The 27,594-nt window shown below is 42.2% G+C and overlaps 3 protein-coding genes across 9 annotated transcripts in view; 1 reads left to right on the top strand and 2 right to left on the bottom strand.

The window, feature by feature from the left end:
- The window catches only part of LOC122395257 (heparan sulfate 2-O-sulfotransferase pipe), a 74,469-nt gene extending 50,572 nt beyond the window's left edge, over positions 1 to 23,897 (bottom strand). For 2 of the 3 annotated variants that reach the window (XM_043392699.1, XM_043392700.1), the window contains exon 1: positions 23,574 to 23,897. In XM_043392699.1, the coding sequence (XP_043248634.1) occupies positions 23,574 to 23,734 (161 nt within the window). In that variant the 5' untranslated portion in view covers positions 23,735 to 23,897. Of the gene's footprint in view, positions 1 to 6,565; positions 7,070 to 23,573 lie in introns of those variants that run through there. The other variant, XM_043392701.1, reaches the window with a different exon arrangement.
- On the top strand, positions 26 to 19,783 carry LOC122395256 (leucine-rich repeat-containing protein 15-like). Of its 2 annotated transcripts, none has more exons than XM_043392698.1 (2): positions 26 to 154; positions 17,623 to 19,783. In XM_043392698.1, exon 2 carries the CDS (start codon positions 17,635 to 17,637, stop codon positions 19,534 to 19,536), a length of 1,902 nt encoding a protein of 633 aa, XP_043248633.1. In that variant the 5' UTR covers positions 26 to 154; positions 17,623 to 17,634; the 3' UTR covers positions 19,537 to 19,783. The 2 variants fall into 2 exon arrangements, with proteins under 2 accessions (XP_043248633.1, XP_043248632.1); XM_043392697.1 differs by lacking the exon at positions 26 to 154 and adding an exon at positions 16,166 to 16,438.
- Positions 23,898 to 25,079: 1,182 nt separating the features above from the next.
- On the bottom strand, positions 25,080 to 27,207 carry LOC122395157. Of its 4 annotated transcripts, XM_043392529.1 has the most exons (5): positions 27,053 to 27,207; positions 26,783 to 26,932; positions 26,464 to 26,658; positions 26,251 to 26,384; positions 25,080 to 26,188 (listed from the first exon to the last, which is right to left on the bottom strand). In XM_043392529.1, exons 3-5 carry the CDS (start codon positions 26,591 to 26,593, stop codon positions 26,027 to 26,029), a joined length of 426 nt encoding a protein of 141 aa, XP_043248464.1. In that variant the 5' UTR covers positions 26,594 to 26,658; positions 26,783 to 26,932; positions 27,053 to 27,207; the 3' UTR covers positions 25,080 to 26,026. The 4 variants fall into 4 exon arrangements, with proteins under 4 accessions (XP_043248464.1, XP_043248467.1, XP_043248465.1 ...); XM_043392532.1 differs by having other exon boundaries at positions 26,511 to 26,713; positions 26,783 to 27,207; XM_043392530.1 differs by lacking the exon at positions 26,783 to 26,932 and having other exon boundaries at positions 26,464 to 26,628.
- Between the last annotated feature and the right edge of the window lie 387 nt (positions 27,208 to 27,594).

Below are 27,594 nucleotides of genomic sequence, written 5' to 3'. Positions count from 1 at the left end.
CCTGAGCATTCAGTTTTAAAGCACAGGCGAGTTTGTGTGTTTTAATTCTACGAGACAATAAATTGAAATTTTTCGAAAAAATTTTTTCAAAGTATCTCCTAGTTGTATTCTCCAGTGTTATCCAAGTTCACGGATATTCTCACTTTAGACCAAGGTAAGTCGACATAAATTTCACTTTCTAAAAAACTATGATTTTATAACGACGATTAAAAAACATTTATGTATTTTTAAATGTCAGCTTTCCTATCACAAACACATCGCCATGTTAAAAGCAAAAATAACAAGTGTATTCTATCGAGGCGAGCTGAACCTAACCCAACTATAACGAAATTATGGGTCATTGTCGTTACGTATCTGTGACGACGGATTCGAGCACAAATTATAGCGTTGCATAAGTAACGAGATAAGCTAGATTCGTGACACATAACCAATGGGATAAGCTAAACGCACAGTAACGTAAACGTGTTAAGCACGAGTCTATAAATCGTTATTGATACGATTTAAGATATATGTTCTAATAGTATTGTGGCGTCGCCTCCCATGCTCGCCACCAGAGGGGTCTATGCAGCGCCACAGTATTATATACTTCTCTAACGATGACAATATTTCTGCAATTCCAATTCGCGACTTTTCGTTTTTATTGCATAAGTGACCATAATATCCTGCACGAAAGATCATCGTTGAGAAAGAAATTAAAATTCTCATTTTGGCCCCCTGATGCTATGCAAATTGACATTAATTCGACTACTTAGCATTTAACGAGCTGTTCCACGTTAAATTATACACACAGTCACATTTTTCGTGTAAATTCCCTAGACATTTCTGAACTTTGATATTTAGCGGCGTGGAATCGATGAATATTATAAACGATTCACTGTCAAACGTTTTGTTTCGATATTTGCAATCTACTAAACGAAATTTCATCGCATTTCTAGAGTTATTCCCTAGCGACAGCGACATCTGGAGAAAACTAGCGGCGAGAAATGAAAGCTAACATAACCTAGATTTGCTTGTTATCTTCCTTTGAAGAATATAATCATGGGTATATCTCCAATTGCATCGATTCACCCTGTATATTTCCGTTCCAGAGGATATATTTGCGGTAATGGATATCCGAAGGAACCTATTGTGCTTCTTTGAAACGCCCCGAGCTTGTATTTCTTTGAAAGATGTCGCGTTTCTAACTTTGAGAAGCGTTTGCAACATACGACGAAATAACTTGGTAGTTTTTGCAATTTACCTAATGGCCCCTCGTTCGAGATTATATCGAAAGCTTTTTCCACGTCCAAAAGTAATTTTCTTCTACCATAGAATGGATTACGAAACAAAAATTCGACCGAAACGACGATATTGTAAATCGTTTGGGAAAGAAATTAGGGAACAGGAGTTGCTCGATGTCCCGTGCATAATTGTGACGAAACGTAATTAAAAATTTTCTTAATTACTGGTCCCAATTACAAAATAGATTATATTGGTGCTGTTATAACGTTCTTAAATCACTGCCACTAATAATCAGTAATTAATTTTCTTTTCACTCGGTGTAATATAACACTCTTACTTGAAACATTCATTCGACTAATTAACGAGTAGTGCAGCAATGCTCTTATGCAAGCTAAATATTAGATTTACGATAATTCTTCAGACATATTTTTCTTTCTCTGCTTTTTAACCCTTCTCGTATTAACATTGGTATTAAAATACAGTTTGAGGATTTCAAGGTTTCGGGAAAAATGCGATTAATTAAAAAATTATACGATTTCTTGAAAAAGTTACCAGAACTTGTCGGTGCAACGCGATGCAATTATCGCGCCTCGTTCGCGACATCACGGAAGAAAGTGGTCATGAATTTACACGGGGACAGCGTAACGACGAATCGGTCGTTCACGATTCTTGCACAATTCGCATTATTCCGCCGTCCAATCAACGTGATGGATCGATTTGTTCGCAGTTGCAGCGCCGCGCGGCCCTCGCTCAATGACCTTTAATCCATTACATCGACCGTGCTCACCGGGAAGATACATCTAAACGTCATTTAGGAATGTTTCGATCCGTCTTCCTTGTTAAATGAAGTTCTTAAACCGCGGCTGCGAATAATTACGAATCGATACCCGAACCGGTTGCTCGAACGACGCAAAAACGGAAACGAGAATCTGGAATCGAAAAATCTGATCTAGTCTCCGAACGCGTGAAACTGACGGTTCTGGGTTAGATAGCGCCCCAGTCGAAGCGTTAATGAAATGCACTCAAAGCTTTTTCCCAATAATATAAAAGAACCGGTTACTCGAACGTCGCAATAACGGAAACGAGAATCTGGAATCGATGAAAAATCTGATCCAGTTTCCGAACGCGTGAAACTGACAATTCTGGGTTAGGTGGCGCCCCAGTCGAAGTGTTAATGAAATGCACTCAAAGCTTTTTCCCAATAATATAAAAGAACCGGTTACTCGAACGTCGCAAAAACGGAAACGAGAATCTGTTTTGAATCGATGAAAAATCTGATCTAGTCTCCGAACGCGTGAAACTGACGGTTCTGGGTTAGATGGCGCCCCAGTCGAAGGGTTAATGAAATGCACTCGATGAAGCTTTTTTTCAACAATATAAAATAACCGGTTACTCGAACGTCGCAAAAACGGAAACGAGAATCTGTTTTGAATCGATGAAAAATCTGATCCAGTTTCCGAACGCGTGAAACTGACAATTCTGGGTTAGGTGGCGCCCCAGTCGAAGGGTTAATGAAATGCACTCAAAGCTTTTTCCCAATAATATAAAAGAACCGGTTACTCGAACGTCGCAATAACGGAAACGAGAATCTGGAATCGATGAAAAATCTGATCCAGTTTCCGAACGCGTGAAACTGACAATTCTGGGTTAGGTGGCGCCCCAGTCGAAGTGTTAATGAAATGCACGCAAAGCTTTTTCCCAATAATATAAAAGAACCGGTTACTCGAACGTTGCAAAAACGGAAACGAGAATCTGGATTCGATGAAAAATCTGATCTAGTTTCCGAACGCGTGAAACTGACAATTCTGGGTTAGATGGCGCCCCAGTCGAAGGGTTAATGAAATGCACTCGAAGCGTTTTTTTTTTGGCATTTAAATAATTGCTTTGAATTTTTTTCATCGACTTTCTGCGTGGAAGAATGTCCGCTGCCTTTTGGAGATTATAATCGACCTAACCTCTTCGCGTCCGGGACACCGAATCCTGTGGAAACGGATCGCGATGGACGATCATTCGGGTTGCTAATAACTCACCGGCTATCGCGGGGGGAAAAAAAGGTTCGTGCATGTCTATAAATCCAACACTTCCAGCCGCGATAAAGGAACAGAAGAGACACATTATCTATTAGCGCGAGAACGCATTCGTTTGCTGAACCCGTCGGTATTCCGGGGTTAAGCATTTTAGCGCGTCGAACGCCGCCTGATAAATCGATTTGAGACACGAGAGACCCCGGCTCTCACGCTTTGTGCTCGGACGAGCGACGATGCATCGACTGTGTTCTCGAATCATAACCAAACAGGATGCAGGCTGGTCATCAGGAGCAAGGAACAGTTCGTTTTACACTTAATTCCGACGCGTGGTAACTTACAATTACCGTTCGCGCGTTTATTATAATTTCTCGAGCATTTCCTACGGCGTACGACTGAAATCCGTCCATCGAAACGCACCGCGTTTATTGCTTTCGTACGATCAACCTAGGCGTTTATTTTCTTACTTAAAAATTACCAGGTTTTATTTGTTCATTATTCATATTTATTTCTACAAGCTATTTACGAAAGATGACTTTATTTAACGATCACAGGCGACCTGAAATCACATTGCAACCTATTATTCCGCACGTGTTGGCGTCGCGACCGTTATCTAGCTACTGCGTACACAGATGGGGCACTCGCTGCGCATCGCGTGGCCCTCTAGCGGAACAATTTAAATAATCATGACACTAGTCTGATTTTCAAGTTTCGACCGTTTCGTTCTTAACCTCCTTTACAAGTAGTAATTATTATATTTTACCGTAACTTAAATTGCACCAAACGATTCTAACCCTAGTATGGATCTAATATTAATCCACCGTTCTTTTCGCGTTTCTTTGAATTCAGTAACGTTCTGTCCGCCATCTTTCTGGTTCTACCGGTCGGCTACAAGAGACAGGTTAAAGATTTAATGATGCCAAACAACGATTAAGGCATTGTTCTTGGCGCAGAGAAATGGCGATTAAGCAGATACAGTTAAATGATAATTGTAGCAGCCTCTTTATTCCGTTCCAAAACACGGCGGCGTGTTACATTGTTCCGAGGATATACGACTGAGTTCTGTTATCGCATGGGACGATTTCGCGGAACGACTGTAGTCGTTCTGTTGATGAACAACCAACAACTAACGATAAGTGACTGGAGTCGCCCCCCGGTAGCAAAGGATTCGAACCAAACCAGTCCGCGAGGACCGATTAAAACGCCGTTGCGATTTAATTAAAGACATTTTTAAATTGAACATTGAAAGGCGTTCGATTATCGTCGAGCGAAGTTGGCTGCAATCGTTTACTCCATTTTTCTAATTACCGAACACCCGTAATCGCTTTTCCAACGAACGGGGAATTATACAAGCGATTGCAATTTCTCTCGGTGGCCAAGAGCTAGAACACCACCACCAATTATAATCGGTAAACGAATAAATTATGTTATCGCGCGGAAACAGTTCGTTTAATTGCTGGTACGGTCTGTTGGAAAACAATAAAATGTTAATAGTAAGCTTTAGGTGGCTAACGAATCGATCTCGCTATATTTCACCACTTGGAACGAACGATAAACGAATAGATACTATTATCGTCTAAAGTGTCACTGTTCTGGTTATAAATAGCAACAAATAATACCTTGGTTAAAAATTGTTATTGGACCGAACGATTTGGTAGACACGGATGGCAGCTTTTTCACTTTCCACTTTTTCGACTATTTTCACATTTTTGAAAATAACCCAGACCTAACCCAGACCTAACCCAGACCTAACCTAACCCAGATCTAACAAACACTGTTATTTACAATTTTAATTTTGAAATTTAGTCCAAGTAATTCGTTGCGTTTTCTACGTACGCGTTTACTTTATAATAATATTTCTAACCTCTTCCTACGCCTAACGCGAACTCCTACGCTCTTTATCTTCGGACACAATCGTAGGTTCTATCTAAAATAGACGATTTCCGACGAGTTTAACGACCCCAAATATTTCTTTGTTTCCTACAGAAATATCAAAGACGTTAACTAACAATGTTTCCAACGATCGATAAGATTCACTCGGTTCGTCGTTTATCGAAAACGTTAATCTTGGGAAAGTCGATTATCGGGGAGATCAAGTATTACAAGCGGCGATGAATGCACAAAAAAATTAAAATTTGTTTCATCTTGGTACACCGAATAATTCACTGTCCACGTGTGAACGCGTTACAAATGTTTTCCGAGTCAATTAATTGTGCATTTCTGAAGCAACGAGACAGCCATATTTCTTTCGCTCGCTCTGCTGTAAAATACGAAGACGGTATTGTAAAACACACGAGCCTCGTGAGATCGCTTTTTCTTCGCTTTTAATTAATCGTTATCTGCTATTAATGCCGCATTAAGTATTACGAGTATATATAATACGGCGAGATTCTTTTGTACAGAAATCAATTAATCAGTGGGTGCCCAAAACTTTCTTTTTTTTTTTTTATGGGATTTATTTATGAGGAACGAACCAAACTGTTAGATTCATACATAAAGTAGATTTTGAAATCGTATCTGTTCTTGAAATATTTATTTTACGAGAGAAAAATTTATTTGTACATGATGCATTTGGTCAAATTTTTCTTCTGCTGAACAATAAATAATCAACGAATATTTGCAATCGATAAAAAAGCTCGTAAAACAAAGGCACGTTGCTATAAACAGAGAATAAGTGTCCACGCCGTAACAACATGTAGATCACACGAGCTAAAAGTGTTACGAACCAATGACCATAAAGCCTAATGCTGTTAGAAATGCTTAGAAAAGTCGGTTCTCGGCGTTAAATGGATCAGACACTTTATGGTTCTAAAAGATCTTCAAACGTTCGATTTTAAGATGAAAGATAGGGACTATAATATTCTTAATTAATTTTTCCTGCATTAATCGTTTGTCCCAGTTTCTAGAATCATTGTAAGATATCTATTAATTCTAAAATAAAACGTTCAAAAATCTTAATACGTTTGACTGACACAACTGATTCTCTTCATTCAGATATTATCGCGAAAGAACGCACGCTGCTCGTAGGTTATGTTTACCGTCAAACCCCACCGCAGCAATCGTTACGATCGATGGGAACAGTCACATGCCACAATATGAAACTTCAAAGAGACGTATACATATTTCTAAAAAGTTTTACGAACATTTTGTTCGATATAGTTTGAGAGAAATTATTTTGCGTCTCCTTGGAAGAGACGTTCGAGTTGTTCGTTAGATCGACGATGTTTTGTCAGAGAGGGCAGTCGAACGAAATCGACGATGCATTGAGCCGCGGTTGTCGAACGATCAACGTCGTTCGAAATCGGTATAATCGAGCTCACCTCTTCGGGACAGGCACCCGCCTGTGCTTCCACACGTTGTCGTTCAGCATCGTGCTCTGGTGGATCTTTCAACGAATAATGCCTCGCCTCTACGACGTCGATCGGATCCTCAGATCCGAGACGGTCGAACGCGACTCATCAAGCGATAACGACGGTCGATCGATCGCGATCGTTGCACGCACGTCGTTGCTCCGCGATCAACCGATCTCTCTGTCTATCGGGCTACGATCGATCACTGAAACTTCAACAAAACGTCGGGGCTACCCGGGACCGGACTCGAAAAACCGATCGATCCGTTCACCGACGTTCGACGAACCGACGACCATGCGAAACGGGAACAAATTCACTGAAAGTTATCGTCCGATTTTTGCCCGCGTTTTTCGGCGAATATCGCGAGCGCGGGTCACGCGAATCGTCACGAGCGCGTCAGCGGATCGTTCGACGACGATTTTCTGTCATCGACGAGCGACGGAAGCGTGGTACAGGCGATCACGACGGGTCATAGCGTTCTATCCGTACGCACGGTCGGCTGGTCAGCACGCGACTGGCGGCAAGCTCGAATATTCCGCGCGATGAACGCCCCGGCTCTGCTCGTCGACGGGAAGACGACACGCGATACGCTCTACTCTGCGCCCGCTCCGTTACTCAGCCGACCCGTGGATGCGATTCTACTCCACATTCGGCCACGTCGCGACGTCCTCTCCCCCCACCGACCTCTTTCACCGACGAGAAAGGCGCCACTTTCCTGGAACATCGCGGGCGCGAAAATCCTCCTCCCGACCCCGAACTTGGGCTCGCCGATCCTCTTTTTTCCCCCCTTCTCTTCCCCCTCCCCTCCGACCCACGATGGCGAATTTTCCCGAGAATCGTCGTCACAACCCAAAAATTACAAAACTGATAGTGTATATAGGGTACTTCTGGGATAAAATTTTAATGGCAGATTCTGGAGGCCAAAATAAGACGAAAATCAAAAATACTAATTTGATGATGGAGGCTTCCTTAAAGTTCCGCCTGTATTGAATTTTTTTCCAGAAAATGGGTAGGATTTCGGGGGTAGGTCTATTCACCAAAAATACTTGAAATTAACCTCTGTAACTAAATATAATTTTTCCAGAACGATTTGAAATTTTTTAATTTTGTCGAAAAATTTCACATCTCCTCGAATTTTTTTCTCGAAAGAGAATAGGATTTCGAGGGTATGTCTGTTCACCAAAAATGCTTGAAATTAACCTCTGTAACTAAATATAATTTTTCCAGAACGATTTGAAATTTTTTAATTTTGTCGAAAAATTTCACATCTCCGCGAATTTTTTTCTCGAAAGAGAATAGGATTTCGAGGGTATGTCTGTTCACCAAAAATGTTTGTAATTGACCACTGTAACAAAATATAATTTTTTTAGTATGATTTGAAATTTTTTAATTTTGTCAAAAAATTTCACATCTCCTCGAATTTTTTTCTCGAAAGAGAGTGGGATTTCGAGGGTATGTCTATTCACTAAAAATGCTTGTAATTGACCCCTGCACCTAAATATAATTTTTTAAGTATGATTTGAAATTTTTTAATAACTTTGTAATGAAGCATAATTCAAAAAATTGATATTCTTGATTTTCGTCTTATTTTGGCCTCTAGAATCTCCCATTAAAATTTTTCCCAGCCATGGTCGAACATCCTTGGATACATCATTTTTCTTTTTTTAAATAAATTTTTGAGTTTAACGAGCTTCGTCAACGATTTTGTTTACACCCCGTATACACAGTGTGTTTACTTCCAAGAGGGAAGAGATGCAGAAATCGCTGATAGAGGCCGATCTCGGATAAGGTATAACCTGGATGCACAGTATGCAGCGAGGGTACCATTAGCCAATCATCGCCCCCGTGATTATTACTGGATAAGAATTTTCCATTGGGGGAGATACCGATTGGATCGTGAAAGAACGTTCGCTGGTAAAAAGCTGACGCTGCGTTTCGCCCCTTGAGCTATTACAGGATCTTTGGATCGTTTAGGATTTACCGGTTAAAAGCTTCGATCGCTGCGAGCGGTTTCGGAGAAAAAGCTCGCCGGTACGAGGAAACGTCTGTCAAGTCTGGTAAAAGATTACTTCAATCTCAAGAAAATATTCGACTCTTATGAAATATTAATATCTTAAATTTCAAATATTTCAAAGTTTAATTTGTCCAAGATAATTTTATTTAGTCCTAAGCAACCATATAAGGAACAGATCGTACCAATTATATTAATTAAAACGATCGTTAAGTAACGCGGGTTATTGTAAAGGAAACTGCATTGGAATGAGATAAAAGTGAAATTTTTTTCCAGCGTTCAATTTGTTGGTTATGTAACCGTACCCAGCTCCAGGTACTTAAATGTTCCTCGAGCGACGAAAGTATAATATCTGATTCCTCCGTGTAAATAATTCATCTAAATAAGTCATCTTTATATCGAGAACAGGAAACGATAATATTCATGAAATTGAAATTATTCCACTTGCTCGTACTATCGAGGATCTCTTACATTAATATTTCTGTTAATTTCAAGCGCTTACCATTACGATCGCCTGGTAGATTGAAACGGTCGTAAAAATTATTTTATTGTTGTCGTAATATTCGTATCACGATTATATACTGATTAATATCAACATCGGTGGATGAATCGCGTCAGCTAAGGAGCTTCTATATTAAACATGGCGAAGAAAGAACGCGGTTGTAAAGTCACTTTTAAAACGGACCAGAGGGGTCTTTCAAGGTTAAATGAATAGCCGCGAACTGTAAGCATAATGTTGTTGAACGGTAATGACGTTAATTTCGCGATGCTCGTTGAATGGAAGGCAGAGACTTTCGCGCGTCAAACTCTTGATACACAGCGTCATGAAGAATCACTTCGCTCAAGGAACGTCCGTTTCTTAGTTCCGCGCGTCGTCGACCAGTTCTGAATTGCTACGCGTGAAAAGAACAACAGAGAATAATGGCACGTGAAATTGCACGCGAACTGCTCCATCCCTTTCGCCATAAATAACGATTCCACGTTTCAAACTGCCCATTCGAATGTCTTTTTATTTTTGACGACAAAGCAGAAAAAAAGTTCCCGTAAATTCTTGATGCAATCGGGATTTCCGAGTCCCGAGAAACGAAAACAGAAGAACAAATTCCTGAATATTAATCGATACTCGAGTCCTTCTTCGTAAATTAAGATTACTCAATTTTTTATCGTAGAAATTCTTATTCATTTTTTTTTGGCGAGGCACTGGAATAAATCCATGGTTAAATAATCGAAACCAAACTTGTTATCGATTGTTGTTCGGGGGGAAATATATGTGCAATTAAGATTGATTTATAGGAATTATTTATAGACGATTAAAGTTCATTAAAATATGCAAAACGTTTAAGAACTGCAAGCAACGACGGTTCGCTGGATAGTTCAAAGGCACGAAATCGCGCTCTCTGGCGGAATAATTATTCCAGTACCATTATGCAAAGCCATTAACGACCGTATCCGGCGCTGCAAGCTACGCGGATGCAAATTCGACGAAAAAGAAATTTCCAATGCGACGCTCCTTTCTTCGAGGAAACCTGATCGATGCTTTCGTAATTCGCGAATAATCTTCTAACTTCCAAGAAACTCGTACGGAATAAAAGGAATCATATTACGTAATGAGAAATAATGTTCGAAAACCATGAGAATCGACTTTATCTCGACAACAGCGCCACCTATCAAGTGGTAGCGCAAACAAGTTTCGTCGACGTCGGCCATTACTTATGCAAGAACTCGGACAACCGGCGACAAATAATAATTTCGACTCGTCGGAGCTTGTCACGCTTTGCATCGATTAAAATTAATTAAAAACCGTATTTTGGCTTCTTTCTACGTATTTCCCGGTTTTTTAATCCCGGATAATTAACGATTCCCCGTCACGCGCGATCGTTGTTTTTCATTAACCCATTCGCCGACTTTTACGTTCGAACAAAAAGTAGCTGATCGCCGGGCTGTGAAATTATTCGCAATTATGCGAACATCGTTGAGCAGAAAACTCGGATACGGAAATTAAATATAACCGTTGCGTCCAGATCGGCGCGTTCCTCGAACGAAAGAACTTTCCAACTATATATAGGATTTTAGAACAGGGATTCCAATTGTTCGGTAACCTAACCTAGACGCAACAAAAAAAAAGTCCAAGACTAAGCCTGGCGAGACGCAGACGAGGTCAGGCATCCCTGCCCCCTCGACGACAGACACTTGGATATCTGGAATGCTCCTAAGAAAAAAAAAAACACCGAGGCGTCTCGTCGAGCCTCACCCCCCAAAACACTGCCCCGCCCCCCAACGGAGAAACCGATACCTCGTTAGGGAGCATTATGTAAACATTGGAGTCTCGCATTTATAATTGAATCACAAGTCTCGATATAAATCCTTTTATCTCCCCGTTAACTGTAAAAATATTATATTTTTATGGGATAAATAAACAACTGATTTCACCGTGCGAGTGGATTAATATTAATGGGACCGTTTTGCCGGTCGAACGGGAACCGCGTAACCGTCGTCCCCTTTCGCACAATTAAAACGAACGGAGGAGACGAAACGATCGCTCGCGGCAGATAATTCACGGATCCCATTCGGTATTTCCAAGCCCTTCGAGGCGTCTCGATCTCGAACGCGGCTCGAGCCCGCTTCCATACGCGCAAACTTAATTAACTCGACGCGTCCCGCGGGTACCCGGGGGGAGGGCCCCCCCGTACCTTTTTCTACTTTTTTTCTTCTGCGCTTCTTTCTCTCTCCGGATAGCGCACCGTGAGAGAACCACGAAGGCCTGAACCTTGCCTCGCCGCGCCACGTAATAACCGCGATCCGGCGGGGATCAGTGGTTCTCAGCGGGGCCCGGACCGCCGCCGGGAGATTCTACGTTTCCGAAAGTGCGACGACCCCGGGACACCGTGCTCGTCCCCCGGTCCCGGTCACGAACGTTTCAAATTGGTCGTAGAAATACCCGCCTGGCGGACGCTGGAATTTATTTACAGCCGGACGGGGGAACCGTCCACCGTGCCCGTCGAATCATGTCGAATCACGGGCCTGGAAACGCAGGAGTGTCATAATGGTGTTAACGGCTGGTTTATGGGCGAGGAAACACCTGACTCGCGCCTCCTCGGTTCTGCTTTTTGCGCCATTTTCGAAGGGTCCCGGGGACTGTGACGATTTACTAACCGCATACTTGAATCTCTTCTCCGACGCGGTGGACTCGTAACATAAATTTTTTTTAATAATACTCGACTAGGAAGCTGTCGAATGCTTGAGGTTTCGTGACATTTCATATTAACAGATCGTAGTTTTTTTACGGAGTGTGGGGGTCCACGTTGCTTCTTGTACTCGCCGCCAGAGGGACCGTGACTCTCGCAAGCACTCGACCCTCCGTCTGTTTATATACGACCCTCGACTGATTCCCAATATCATGGCGTCTACTAGGATGCCTCAAAAGAGGTTAAGGATCACCCCTGTGTGTTTGAATGATGTCGTTTTTAAAGTCGAATGATGATTGGAATATATACCACACTGGTCAAGGCGAACCCCCAGAATTCTTTGTTGCGTTATAATTAGGCATTATTAGGTGTATGAAAATGGGTAGTTTTCCAAATACAATTCCTCGTTTTGTGTGGTGCACAAGATGGCGTGCCACCAAATTTAGTACATCGATCAGACGCAGAGCGGCGGTCGGGGTTGAGTTGGGCCGTAAAGTGAGGTTAGATTATCGTCAAAGCGTGTTAATTAGGTACGTGAAGGCGACGATCGGGAAGCAATTACTATGGAGGTTCGTCCGGGTGACGCAAGAAGGCAAAAGGCGAGGGAATCGAAACGTTAAGAAAAATCGATGATTCGCAGCCGACGCGTAATTTCCTCGGATTTACCGCCAAAGACCGTGCCGCGATAGAGAGGCGGGTTTCGTTCCGGGAAAGAAACGGTCAAAGCCGCCTGTTAACTCGCGTTTATAACGCGATCGAACAGATCGTGGCGTGTTCGACGACCCGCGGCCGTCCATCGTCGGCCGAGCCCGATCGATCGGTCATGCTTAACCGAACGTATAATCGATCGTGGGACAACCACGACTAGAAGCGTATCATTGTGGCTTGGATCGGATCAGGAAATGCTCCGCAACGCCGACGTCGCCGCCGCGTTGACCATCCGACGCGGGTAACGAGTTCTTGAAATTGGCCATTGATTTACTGGTCGATCGGAGGGGCGCCTTGATCGAATAGCGGCGCTTCTGATCCCTTGATCCTCGATCGCCGAACGACACCCGACGCGAAGTAATTGTTCCTACGATCGGTACGCACGAATCGTTTGCACACCGTAAACCGTATTTCTGAATCGATAGATTCGATAACTGTAATACGACATTAAATTTACGAGCGACGTACGGTTTGTACTGAGATATATACAATTCGAAAATAATGGGATCGATTGTAAGGGCACGTAACTTCTATAATAATCATTATTTTTCTATAAAAAAATTACCTTGTAAATTACCACTGGTGGGAAAAATTTTAATAGGAGATTCTAGGGGCCAAAATAAGACGAAAATCAAGAATACCAATTTGTTGATGGAGGCTTCGTTAAAAAGTAATTAATGTTTAACGTTCCGCCCGTACTGAATTTTTTTCTCGAAAACGCGCAAGATTTCGGAGGTATGTTTATTCACCAAAAATGATTATAATTGACCCCCGTAACCGAAAATAATTTTTCCAAAACGATTTGAAATTTTCTTTTTCCGTCGAAAAATTTCACACCTTCTCGAATTTTTTTCTAGAAAACGCGCAAGATTTCGAGGGTATGTTTATTCACCAAAAATGATTGTAATTGACCCCCCGAATTGAAAATAATTTTTCCAAAACGATTTGAAATTTTCTTTTTCCCGTCGTAAAATTTCACACCTTCTCGAATTTTTTTCTCGAAAATGCGCAACATTTCGGGGGTATGTGTAATGACCAAAAATTATTGTAATTGAACCCTGTAACCGAAAATAATTTTTCCAAAACGATTTGAAATTGTTAAATTTAATTGTTAATAACTTTTTAACGAAGCCTCCATCAACAAATTGGTATTCTTGATTTTCGTCTTATTTTGGTCTCTAGAATCGCCAATTAAAATTTTTCCCAAGGGTGACAGAACACCCTGTATACAGTTCGAAAATAGTGGGATCGATTATAGGGGCACGTAGCTTCTACAATAATCACTATTTTTCAATAAAAAAAATTATGTATTACTCGTAAGACATGACCAAATATATATACGAAAAAATAGAATGATACGATCTACCGATTGAAAGACAAAAATTCCTAAAGAAAACAAAGAAATGACCCAATGTGTTTTTCATCACGCGGTTGTTAAAATCTGGACTACCCAGAAGGAAAGTTAATTTTCAAGCAACGAAGTTGTCCGTGACAAAATTTAGGATCGTGTCTCGTCCGTCGACACCGTGACACGCTAGAAAATCACGTATTCACGGCAAACAGTTTCAGACTGCGAAGTCCGAAGGCTCGTTTATCGAACCACGCCACGTATCGAACGCAAACAACCGTCGACGAACGAACGGAGGTAGCACGGCTTATGGTAGCCCGATGCACGTATTCCTCCTCGTACTTTAAACGCGTCCGTGTTCCAAATGCTTCCTCGAATGCCTGAAACATTTCTGGCTCCTGCATTTCGACGATCCATTTTCTCACCGAGCTTGGAACGCAATTTATTTCGGACAGTGTCCGCGCGATGGCGTCTCCAGGTTGTGGAATTTTTTCTACGAAACCACGGGTCTCACGATGTGAAAATACAGTTTAATTCGTGGTGTAAAACGTCGCAAGAAAATACGTGTGTACAGATTTCATGTATTGATGGTCGCGACAATTTGTTGGAACTCGTTTGTAAGGTTAGAATAACCGAATCATCTCGGTGTAGATTAGCTTCTTGTAACATTATAGATTCGTACGCGGACTCTATACGGCTAAGTGGTAATAAAATAACCGCGACGAATCGTATGAAAGAACGTCCCGTGTTATTTTAATACGTCCAACATCAGGTTTGAATATGAAACAAAGCGATCTGTCCCGTCGTATACGCTGCGAGCCGGCAATTTCTCACAGCTGTTGGTAACAGGTTTAAGATAAATACGTGGTATTTTCTTAGCAGCGTAGGAAAGAAGACTCGCCTGCATGTGTACCGCGCATTATTCATCCCAGGAATCAATTGGTGTACTATTATCTTCGAGCTCGGGGTTACTCGTCGCTTTACAGCCGGCGACTCGAATCATCAACAGAAACGCTGACTTTGCGATAAATCCGACGCGAAATATTCGCTGGGGGACAAGAAACGAACCGCGCGGAACGATACGCGGGAAAGAATTTCTGCGATAGAAATTAATATTTAGTTCTATATTATATCCTCAAAAATATTCCTCAATTTTTCAGGTTCGATTCTATGCCATTGGAGGCTTTATAAATCTCCTAAATTTTAAATTCGACTATAAAGGGTGTTCGACCAACCCTGGGAAAAATTTTAATGGGCCAAAATAAGACGAAAATCAAGAATACAAAATTATGGATGGAGGCTTCGTTAAAAAGTTAACAATTAAATTCAAAAATTTCAAATCGCTCTGGAAAAATTATTTTTAGTTGCAAGGGTCCATTACAAATATTTTTGGTGAATAGACATACCCACGAAATCCTACCCATTTTTGAGAAAAAAATTCGAGTAGATAGACAAATTTTTTGACGAAATTGAAAAGTTTCAAATCGTTCTAAAAAAATTATTTTTAGTTGGAGAGGTCAATTACGATCAATTTTGGTGAATAGACATATCCTTGAAATCCTACGCATTTTCGAGAAAAAAATTCGAGTAGGTAGACAAATTTTTCGACAAAATTGAAAAGTTTCAAATCGTTCTAAAATAATTATTTTCAGTTGCAAGGGTCAATTACAAACATTTTTGGTGAATAGACATACCCTCGAAATCCTACGCATTTTCGAGAAAAAAATTCGAGTAGATAGACCAATTTTTCGACGAAATTGAAAAGTTTCAAATCGTCCTAAAAAAATTATTTTTAATTGGAGGGGTTTATTACAATCAATTTTGGTGAATAGACATTCCCCCGAAATCTTGCGCATTTTGAAGAAAAAAATTCAACACGAGCGGAACTTTAAACTTTAATAACTTTTTAACGAAGCCTCGATGAACAAATTGGTATTCTTGATTTTCGACTTATTTTGGCCTCCAGAATCTCTCATAAAAATTTTCCCAGCGTTGATCGAACACCCTGTAGACAGTGGACATTTTTAAATGGAATAAAAAAAGTGAAACAAAATGAAAGAGAAGATTCTGTCGGGGACCAGAAATATTCTATGTTTCGTTCGCGACTCGACGGATCACGAAGTTTGCGGAGGAACGACGGTTTCCTCGAATAGAACGAATTAATAATAGACTCTATTAGATTCAGGGAAGGTCGCGACGCCCCGCCGTCTCGACTCTTCCTGGCTCCCTGACCATTCGATACGTGACGAGATTTTGCGTCTAATAGCACCGACGGGAGAATTTAAGAGCGAGTTCTACGAACGCGCCAACGGGCCCCCTCGTCCCTTTGCGCTGGTCGTTGGTCGTCGGTCTCCCACTCGGGGCCCGGCTAAAACGACACAACACGCTCGCGTTACGCGCGTGTACGAATCCACGGGATCCTCGAACACACTTAAAATCCGCGGGGTATAAAGGCTTGCAAGACCTGTTTCCGTGATAGCCGTGTCCCGAGGAATCCTGTCGCGAGCTGCTCGTCCAGGAATAGACACTAGGAACAGTCCTTCTCAGTCCGCAGCTCCGCAAGGTTTTCGGTACCACATCACCCCCGCAAGGTAAGTAAGGGTCCCTCTTTTAACGTTCTTCTAAACAAACAATGGCGCTGGGTCTTACTCTCCAAATTAACCCTTCCTTAGATTAAATTATCGTCTAACCGTCTTGGTAATTCTGTTACTGGTAGAGTAAAATGTCTGCGAATAAATTGGACGAATATAACGCGAGTGGCGACAGTGACAGTTACTGTAACTACACGAACAAGAATTCTTTTGCTTCGAATTGTAGTAGAATTATGGGAATATTTATGGTCACAGAAGTATCGAAATTATACCACAGAATGAATAGTGAATATGGTGAAACGAGACATCGTTGAAACTGAGAAGCTAAATTTTTTAAACACGTAACGCAATAATTGTTACGATCCTAATATAGCAGAAGCTACGAACCATAAATGCGAAGGAAAAGATTCTGTATTTAAGTAATGCTTCCAGAATTTTTTAAGACGTCGACTGATATTTTAAAAGAACTGCTCAAAACGGGTTTACATAATCTCTCAACGTTTTACGATTTAAAATTTATTTCGTCGCCTACGGTTTCGACGAATGAATCTACTATTCTTCGAAACCACAGGCGAAAAATAGACTCTTATAGCGCGTTGTATAGCCCATTATGAACTGCTGAATATTCAATGTTTATCCACGTCGTTATTCACGGAGTTACCGAACCGTTCAATTAAAGAATCACGATGTTCGTATACGGGAACGCTTGGATTTTCGATTGGACGGAACGGTAGTCTCTATTGTCGCGAGAGGGCGCTCCCCTCGACGTGCCACCAAGCTCAACGTCCAACGGATTGCGTCGCGTAACCTGATCCGGGCTTAAATATCTCCCACGCAAAACAGACGCGTTCGGGAGGATAAAAAACCGAAGGCCACGGCACGGCTTGTGCCTTGGTTTCTGAGAATTGAAAATTAATCGAGAGACTCCTTAAACACTTGGGTGTTGTGTTTCATAAAGAGTCTAGAGTCGCACGTGCGTTGAAACGACGTCCATTTTTATACCCTTCCTTGTCTTACAACTGAAAAGACACAGAACCTTGTCTGTCTTCGTTGTTTCCAAGTGCAAGACAAGGAAGAATGTATAGTGTCGCGTGCCCCTAGCCGCAGAGACTGGAATTTTTGTACCCTAAACGAAAGCTACCTTGCTCACTCCATGGAACCTAAAATATCAAACTCTGTTGCAGATTCTCAAAACGATGTTGCTCCTCGCCATGTTCCTGCCACTGTTGGCAGCAGCGCCACTGAACCCGTCTCTGGAGAACTACGCGTTGGACATCGAGAACGGGACACTGAGGAGCGTACGGTTTTCCGGGGACACCGTCGAGAGCCTCGATCTCTCGAGCATGGGGATCCAGAGGCTGGAGAAGAACGCGCTGGACGACGTGGCTAACCTAAAGTCCCTGAATCTGGCGAACAATTCCCTCCAGTCCCTGCCGGAGTTCGTATTCTCGAACCTGACCAACCTGGAGTACTTGAACCTGGCCGAGAACGAACTGTCCAGCCTGGAGAACTTGTTCGTCCGGCTGGAGAGGCTTCGCGTGCTGAACGTGTCCTGCAATCCCGTGATGCACCTGCGCAGAGGGCATCTGTTCGGTCTGACCAAGTCCACGACGATACTGACCGGCGGTAACGTGTTCTGGAGCATCAGCACCGGCACGTTCACGAACTCGTTCCTGAAGAACGAGGAGGAGACGATGCAGCTGGATAGAATGAAGGCGGAGGCAGACATCGAGCAGAGGAACCGTGAGAAGGAGAGGACGATGGAGACGAACAAGGAGGACGCGGCTCTCGAGCTTCAATGCTCGCCGCCGAACAAGATACCGTTGACGGAGGACCTGACGTTGAAATTGTGCATGCCGGACAAGATGATCGTGTCGTTGGAGCCGTTGGATAAGGGCACGAAGATCGCGGCTGGTAGTCAGTGCACGGAGGTGCCCGTGAACGCGAAAGAAAAGAAGGTGAGCCTGCGGGGTTTGGGCATCAAAGGGTTCCACGAACGCTGGTACCAGCTGCAATACCTACCCATAGTCTCCTTGGATCTGTCCCACAACGACATAGCGGAGATCTCCAAGGAGATGCTCAACGACCTACCGGAGGACCTGATCTACGTGAACCTAATGGAGAACAACGTGAGAGGTATCTACGACCAGGTGATCGAGAACAGACACCTGAGGATGTTGAATCTGAAGAACAACCTCATAGGGAACATAGAGGAAGGGGCTCTTCGGAGGACCAACCTGACCCGTCTGTTCCTCGCTGGAAATCAACTGGACGATCTGTCCTTCGTCACCAGTCTGCCCCAAACTCTCACAGAACTAGTACTGTCTGGTAATCAGATCGCCGCGATACCTGACGGCATCTTCCTGAACCTTCCTGGTTTGGTGTTCTTGAACCTGGCCAACAACAAGATCACCCAGTTGCAAGAGAACGTCTTCAAGAACCTGGACTCTCTGCGTATGCTGATCCTGACGAGTAATAGTCTGCATCGGATCGAACATTCAGCGTTCAGGGATCTGAAGCAGCTGACCACGCTGTACCTTCATCGAAACTCGCTGACCAGGCTGGAGAAGGGAACGTTCGCCGAACTGGGGAGCCTGAAGGACCTGAATCTGGCCTGGAACAAGCTGAAGACTATCACCAGGGACACGTTCGCCTGTCTGCCGCCATCTCTAGACTTCCTGCACGTCGACTACAACGAGATCGACAGTCTAGAGGCTGGCAGCTTCGACGACGTTCCTCGAGTCACCCTGAGTCTGACCGGGAACAAGATTTCGAACATTCCGAAGGGCGCCTTCAACCTGCCGACGCTTCGTGACTTGCATCTGAACAACAACACTCTGACGACCATCGACGGTGACAGCTACGAGGGACTGCCACGACTAACGCGACTATGGCTCACCGAGAATCGGATCGACGAGATATCGAAAGGCTCCTGCAAGAATCTCGCCAGCCTGAACGTGCTGGACATCTCGCGGAATCCGTTCCAACGACTGGCCAACGGCGCCCTCTATGGGCTGAGCTCGGTCAGAGGCAATTTCCTGTACATTTACAACAATCAGCTGACGGAAATCCAGGGCGGGGTGTTCGACGATGTTTAATCGAATCTACGCCTTATCGGACCCGGAAGATTTATACGCGTTCACTTTCTACGATAGGCTCGATCCTGCGATATGAACGAGGGATCCTGTTGCGCCCCAGTTGCGAGGACGAGTATCCCCCGGGTAATCGACGCTGTTAATTATCGCCATTTGTGTCCACACTTTCCTCGAGTTGGATATTCCTTATCTCGTCACGAGGCTTCGTGAGTCATCGAAAGGGAACCTCGACTGTACGACGAAATGAAATTAAACGGAAGTTTTATCACCGAAAGTTGTTGCGTTGTTTTTGAAAAATCCATTATCTTAATATATTTTTTTTGTGGTAACGGTGAAATATTTTTGTATCAAAGTTTCGACCTGTGTATTTAGATCTATGTTCGAAGAGTGTCCTCGATTTTTTTTACGCGAAAATATTCAATATTGCAGAAGTTATGGTAATGTTGGTGAAGGACCTTTCGAGAAAGGAGTTTAAAATGGCTGAATAATTTCGCGATGAAGAAATTTGCTCCGTAGGATGACCATAAATTTTGCAGCCTAATTGGCCCGCGATAGGCGTTGCTATAGAGGCGAGCGTCGCACGGTTCCGTTTACCGTGGTCTTCCTCGCCACAACGACAACGAAAGCCCTCGGAGTTTACGAACGTGCCCGACCAAGAAAGAAGGGGCGACGCAATTTTCATAAACTGGTTGCTCGTTCGCTTTCTCCCGTACGTGACTATACCGACCGGCGTATGTATATTTATAACGTATGGCGAATAACATGAGGCCTGTGGTTTACGACCGGCTGGCCTTGACTTTCACGCGAACCTTGGAACCGCGAGTCGCGACCGGATTCGAGGAAGATCGACACACTTCCCTCGGCCACTGGGGACCCCAATATTCCTGACCCCTCCTCCCCCTCCACCCTCCACGACCCCAGCCACCACGACGAATAATAATTTTAAGAAAGCATAGTTCTTCCTTGGAACGATATAATCTTTTTCACTTTGGGATTTCGAGTCCAATTTTTAATTTTTTGATATCAAAATTTCGTCCTCGATGAAACGAAAAATTTTGGTTTCGAGTTGTAATCAAAAATCGCCATTTTCTAGGATCCTAGAGAAGCTTTCGTCGTGGCTAGCTTTGCCTTAAAATTTCGAACTCGAAAAACAGTGGAAAATTTCGTATTCGATGAAACAGTGAAAAATTTCGTTTTCGAGTTGCAACCAAAATCGCCATTTTCTAGGATCCTAGAGAGAATCGTTCGTCGTAGCTAGGAGCTTTGCTTTGCCTTATCGCGCCAGTCCCGTAAGCGCCGGATAATGTAACGATCACATTTACAAGATCGTTATTCCCATCGCTAAATGTACGGGGCTTTCAGGGACTGACAAAAGAAGCGCATTCTCACATACCAGTAGTTTCTCGTTCCGCGGCTAAGGTCCCAAGCAATTTCGTGGCACTGACACTGTATACTCGTGTTCACCACTTCCGGTTTAACAACGGTACCTCTTAAGGTTATCGAACGTGCGTCCGCCGAGAGGACTACCGTCTTGACGCGGGTCGTCGACAGGCGAGAATTTTTTTCGTCCGTTCGACACCCGGGCATAACTCACCGAGTAAACATCTTAAATACGCTTATGTAATCCCGGCATGATTACAGGACGCGTTTACGGTTCTGCACTGACGTCACACGGAACTCCGTTGGTCGTTTCCGACATTTTAACGATGCTAAAACAACACACCTTGGGGGCTTTTTCGATTTCTAACCTAAATTCGAAATTAACACATACCCATTTAAAGTTAGCTTTTTACATTAATGAGCAAGTATACCCAATTACAGAACCAATAATAGATCCGTATTAACAATTTAAACTGGTACATAAAATCACCAATACGTGTTTTTTCCCCCTGAGCGGTCACCCATCCTTGCACTACTGGTCGCGCCCAACCGCGCTTCACTTCGACGATCGGACGAGAAACGGCGTTTTCAACAAAGTCACGATCCTTGACAAGTTCTACTTTTAGTTTTTTCGTATACAAAGCTTAAATATCTTCATGTATGAAAGAATGAACTATATTAAAAAATCAAAATGGCCACTGTACGTCTGGCAATTTAGATTTTTAACCTCATTTAGTTTTTCGGACCAACTATAATTTCACGCTGAGACAAAAAGGAACAATGCCTTTTTTCGAGACCGTCGTTGGTACGAATCTGGTTTGCAGACATTTCTGAGGCACCGTCGGAAAATATCAGTTAACTTTCTCAAGAGAACATTCCATTTGTACCGCTCTCAATGGCAACTGACGCATCGTAAGACCCGCGGACTACGAGAAAGGACGCAAAAGATTTATGGCTCGTTTTCTAGGACATTACGTCTTCGTGCGTTTAATCTGCCCGTCCCCGCCTTCGGGCTTCGCTGACAAGAACTGTTCGAGATCCCAGAAATGGCAAGATGAGAACACCTCTCGAATATCCACGTTAGAAGATAGAAACATGTTTTTTTTTAATTTTGGCCATTGCAAGAGGCCGTAAAATTTCATTAAAATCCGAGTTGGCGCTTCGGGTACGTGGGGACGCTACTCCCCAACAGCCCTCGACTTCCAAAAGGGCTGCCCTGCGGTTGTCAGTTGTAAAAAAAAATGATTCTTATCGCTCAAAATTTTAAATAAAATTTCCTCTATTATAGGATAATTTTTCAAAGAAATCGTAACACGGAGTCGCGTATTATAAATCGAGAACAAATATGGCGGACGAACGGTGCGTCTTTCTCGCCACGTGTGCGAACAAATAAGCGAGAAATTCGTCGGAAGTCAATTACGAGGGGGAATGTGGGTCACTGGACTGAACGAGAAGAGTAAAAAAGAAAAAAACGGCTGCAATCGGATACCGAACGGACGTTAACCGGAGGGTAGGTGTACGATCGCCGGAGAAAGCTCCAAAAGTCGAGTTCGACGGCCCTGCTTTCCAAGAAGTTCGCGCACAATGCGCGTGCATCGTCCAGAAACGCGTTACGATGCCTCTCGAACACCCAAAGAAGAAGATTCTTTCGTTCCATTTAACGCGTTCTTGTTTGCAGCTCGATTCGATCGCGGACTGGCCGGCCTTTCATTAAAACTCGCGTTTACGATCGTCCTAAGAAAAAGTTAGGTTATAAAGGGAACATCGGGGCCAACGAAAACCGGTTTGCAGACCCATCGAGTTTCGAATCTCCGAAATAGCCGATTACGATCGTTGATCTTCCTCTTGGGACTTTGTAATTAGTTTTACGTAAAGCGTGTGTGTGTAAATGGCGGATTTAGAAAAAGTCAAAAGGGGGGCTACCAAAAAAAGATTCGAAATTTTGAGAATTCGAGAGAAGCTGGTCTATGGAAATTATTAAAATTGAGATAATAAATTTTTTCTTCTTTCCCCTCTCCCCCCCCTTCCCCTCTGTTGTACTCCCCGCTAAAGTGTGGCGAACAAATGAAACAACCAACGCGTATTCATCCTTTTGCCAACAACGAGTCGCGTGGGCGAGGTAAAAGTTGTTCCAATATTTTGCTGGCGGAAAACGTCGTGCATCATCTCGGGGAAGCACAATGAAAAATTAGCATACGCGAACAAGATGGAAAATGCGATTACGGGTAAACGAGTTTAGCTAACAGTAATATACTCCGCGAAAGTCGCGTTTAATAAATGTACGCTATTTTTTATCGACTTTAAAAATTACAATTTCAGTCCATCGAAATGGCGGAACGGTTGTACGATTTATTCTCGTCGAAGGCGTAGATTTCGAAACAACGTTTAATCGAGAACCGAGTATCGATCGTTTTATCGCTGTAACTCGACACTCCGTTAATTATCGATACTTCAAGGTTCGATTGGACATTAATAACAGAGATCAGACAGCTGCCCGCGATTCGGTCATCGATAGTTACGCGGTCGCGATTAAATATAAACGTTTGTAACGAACACGTTGTAAACGAGTTCACAGCGTTCGATTATTTTTTTTTATCCAGGATACCTTATGAAACACGTAACGTGGACAGTGTAATAATTTAAATAAATAGTAGAATTACCATAAAATGATTTTCGTGGGTGTTTCTTCTGTAATCTCTTCGCCATCGATCGCTAATGAAAAGTTGTCGTCCTTTTGCGCGAAACACGAGACTGCTTGCAAAACTGTCCGGTATTTCTGTACCAGCAAAACTGGACTATGGGCTTGAATTACACCAGACATCGTGTCGTACGATTTCCAAGATCGTAATGCACGATGAACACCGGCGGCTGATGAAACACACTTCCTCCATTTAGTCCAAGCGACACGCTTATGAAACACCGTATACGTTTCATTTGCGAAAGTCTTTGCATCTTTTTTTTTAATTACCTTACCATCACGCGATCGACGTTTATTTCAAGGTCCCGTGATACTTGACACGAATACAATTACGACATGTATTATTTAATTCTTTGCTTGTAAATAGAATGTAATCGAGCATACAAGATCCATGTTTCATCACGTTGTACTATAATTATGATGTCACGTGTAACAGACCGCATCTGTGTCCTCGATATTTGCGATTAATTACCGTAAAAATTCGCGTAACTCGACGCCCCCGGTACACGATCGAAGAATGCGGAAACGATGGCGAAATTTCATGTTAGTTGTAGACCGAAACAAGAAAAGCTGTCTCTGCGTTTTCGTTCGATTCGAGGTTAAATCGCTGTCAAATAGCCACGCATTTTTCCTGCATCGCATTGGCGATTTCTATGCGACGATCGGGGCGACATCTACGTTCCCATAGAATTTTCGTGGCGCAGGCGAATTAACGCTGCGATTGACAAAAAGCTTTCGTTGTGGTCACCGGAGTACGATTCCCAGGGTAACGTGTGAAATTCGATTCGGCACGATTCAATTTCACTTTCGAACACGAGTCCGAAAGTAATTCTAGCATACAACATTGTGCAGGCTCGTTTGCGTGTTCGGTGTCAAAAAATTGCTTTATAGATCGACTTTCGTAGAAACGCAACACCGAACTCTGTCGACGGATGATTTACTTAAATCCGTCGATGGTAAAAAATTGCTAATAGCGAGCAAACCACAAAACCGTGTATCGAACTATTTACCTTCGCTTTTAATGGCTTCTTTTTTTACCGCGCAGCCGTGCCCCATTTTTCGAACGATTGCTACGGATTCGACAAATTACTATAATTTGTAGACAGTAATTGTATACCGTGGATCGCGAATCGAATTGAATTATCTCTTGCTTTTACAAACGAGGGAAAGTCTGTGTTCCATCGCTTCGTATTCTACTTTACGATACGAGAAACACAATATTTATTCTAAAAAGGATTCTGACAGGAATCAAGTAATAAAATATTTTTATTGGTTAACATTGTTGTAAAGTAGAAGAAACATTAACGCTATGTACGTACACTTATGCTCACGATACTCGTAAAGCAGAAGTATTGCAGTGACAATACAGAATAAAATTAACCTATTCGATATAACTGAATTCCCTAGCGGCAATGTCGTTGAACTTTTACGGAAACAAAATAAACATACTATCAGAAACAAGACACGGTTGAACTATGAATTAACTAGTATTACAGATACATTTTTATACGTACGTTTCCAAGAGGTATTTCACGGTACTTAACTGTAAAAAGAATGTTACAGATTACTAAAAAACGGTCGTAACCGCCAGAGGTCGTTCAAGTACATTTTTTGTATACGGATGTACTTGAAAATATCTGGTAACCTAACCAAACAAAACGCAGTCTTTCGCGTTAAACTTCGTTTAACGAAATTATTTAATAAAATCATACTTCTGAATATTCAAATTTTTTTTAATTCGATTACTAGGTATCGAAAGAGCACTCGATACAAACAAGAGGGCAGATTCTATTAACCGATTTACGGTTAATGGTTTCTCACATTTAACTTTATTTATAAGCTCAGTTCTCTGTTATATATATACTGTTATTTAGTGTATATTACCTAAGAATATATACAATAAGTAGACCTTCGATAAATAATATACGCTTAAATCTCGTGTACAAAATACGGTTTCTATTACGTTTATTGCACAAAGCAAATGTTTCGAAGGTATAATATTTATTCAAGTCTTGCATAAAATATCGATTACTTACTATTGAGTATTGATTTATTTTTAAAGCAAATCCATTTCTATCTTCTTCCTTTTATAAAATCTTAACGATAAACTTAATAATCGAGTAAATCACTGTTCTTAGAATAATCTTTCGTAATAAAAACAAATAAAATTTATAGCAATGTCGAACAAATTACGAGCAATCTGGTTTGTCGCTGCGTTTGAATTAGGCTTGAAAAGCCATTCAGAGTTTTTGCTCGAACCATCGTAAAATGTTACAACTCTACTACTGTAATGCTTTTTAAAATATGTTCGGTGACCCTGATCGATGGAAAAACTTAATAACATTACATATTGGTAGCAAGTTGGCGCACAATGCTACTCTAGAGATACATCGACTATATTAAAGTAGTCGATGTTCACGGAGGCTGAGAGTCGTACGTGTTATTATCATTCGGTAATACTAAAGTGGACGCCGGTTCTTCTTCAAATATGCCCTCGTCTATCTCGTCGTCAGAGATAGTAAGTTCCTCGGGATATTTATAACTGTTACTCAGTTGACTAGACGGTACGACTTGCTCCTGAAAGGAACAAAACACAAAATCGAAGTAGAAATAAATTGTTCTTGTTTCTATTAATTTACCTCTGACTCTGTATTCGTATCCTGTAGTAAATTGTCAGCTTCGTAATCGAACATATCTTCCTCGAGTTCCTCCAACGGATGAAGCGGTAGCTCCACAGGACTTTCGTTCAAATTCAAAGTTACTTCCGGTTCACCTGCAAGTTTAAGCACGCATACATGGCACATTGTTCGTTTCCAACGTTCAATTCGCGCGCCTTTTTTGTGTTTGCTTACGGAACGAATCTTCTGTACGACTATTCAATTCAAGATACTCCATTAACCTGTAGTTATTATTACGATCGTCGTAGCCACAGTAAGCAGCCACGAGATCGTTCCGATTTTGCAATTCATCCATATTTCCCATTTACTTCGCCGAACGGTCCTCTCAAATTATACGGTCTACGAAATATAGATATACGTATATATGCGCTAAAACATCGACAAGGTTAATATACATTTACGTAAAGAAGTTGCACTTTTCTAACTGAAACGACGCGTGAGAAATAACGGTTACGTAAAAGGAAGCGTTTAAACACGAATTAGGATGATTTACTTTGAACTGTTATATCTAGCTGTTGCGAGACAGCAACGAATATTTCGTGATGACAAGGATCTCATAGATCCGTTCTCTTCTTCAAAATTCATCATCCCGAGCTGATGAGTCCGATTAGTTTGACGATATCAGAGATCTTCGTCCATTGATCTGTTATTGTTAAAACTCACTCATTTATTAACGTTTGTTTTTAATTGAATTGTGAAATCTAAAAACGTGCTACGTCACGGTCGTTCGGTACGACATATTCACTGAACTCCCCAAACTCACCTTCAATGAATTGTCGTAATCCGTGATTTCGAACAATCGTCGAACGATTTTACACTTCGCTCGGGATCTGTCGACGCGATTGAAAACGTACAATCACAACACGGGAACGTAGTTAACAACGAACAGAGAATGACATCACGCGCTGAACGACCGCTCTAACGCCACAACCGGACGGATTTTGTGCGCATGTTCCGTTCTAATCTTCGATCACGAGTGAATTCGCGCGCTGTACAAATTAATTTGCGACTCAAGTGTTTTTTAACAACAATAAACCAGTAAAATCTTATTCGTTTATTAAATAAATTATGTCAAGACCGTAATTTTTTATTCTCTAAGACAAAATTAAAATACTAATTTCGAACGCTACACCTTACCTATTTGATGTAAATACAGTAGTGCTTCGTTTGATTTCTAAGGGACCAGACTTGGAATAATCTATTACGCAGATTCGTTTGAATAAAAATATTTGATAGCAACAGGTAAATTGTTGCTTCTTTGTAGAAAAATAGAACGGGGAAATTCGTGTATCGTTCCTCGGCATC

The sequence above is a fragment of the Colletes gigas genome, unplaced genomic scaffold, assembly GCF_013123115.1.
Source record: "Colletes gigas isolate AHSC1104 unplaced genomic scaffold, ASM1312311v1 Colletes_gigas_Sc00005, whole genome shotgun sequence".
NCBI classification, from domain to species: domain Eukaryota; kingdom Metazoa; phylum Arthropoda; class Insecta; order Hymenoptera; family Colletidae; genus Colletes; species Colletes gigas.
This window is presented reverse-complemented; position numbering and strand designations above follow the sequence as displayed.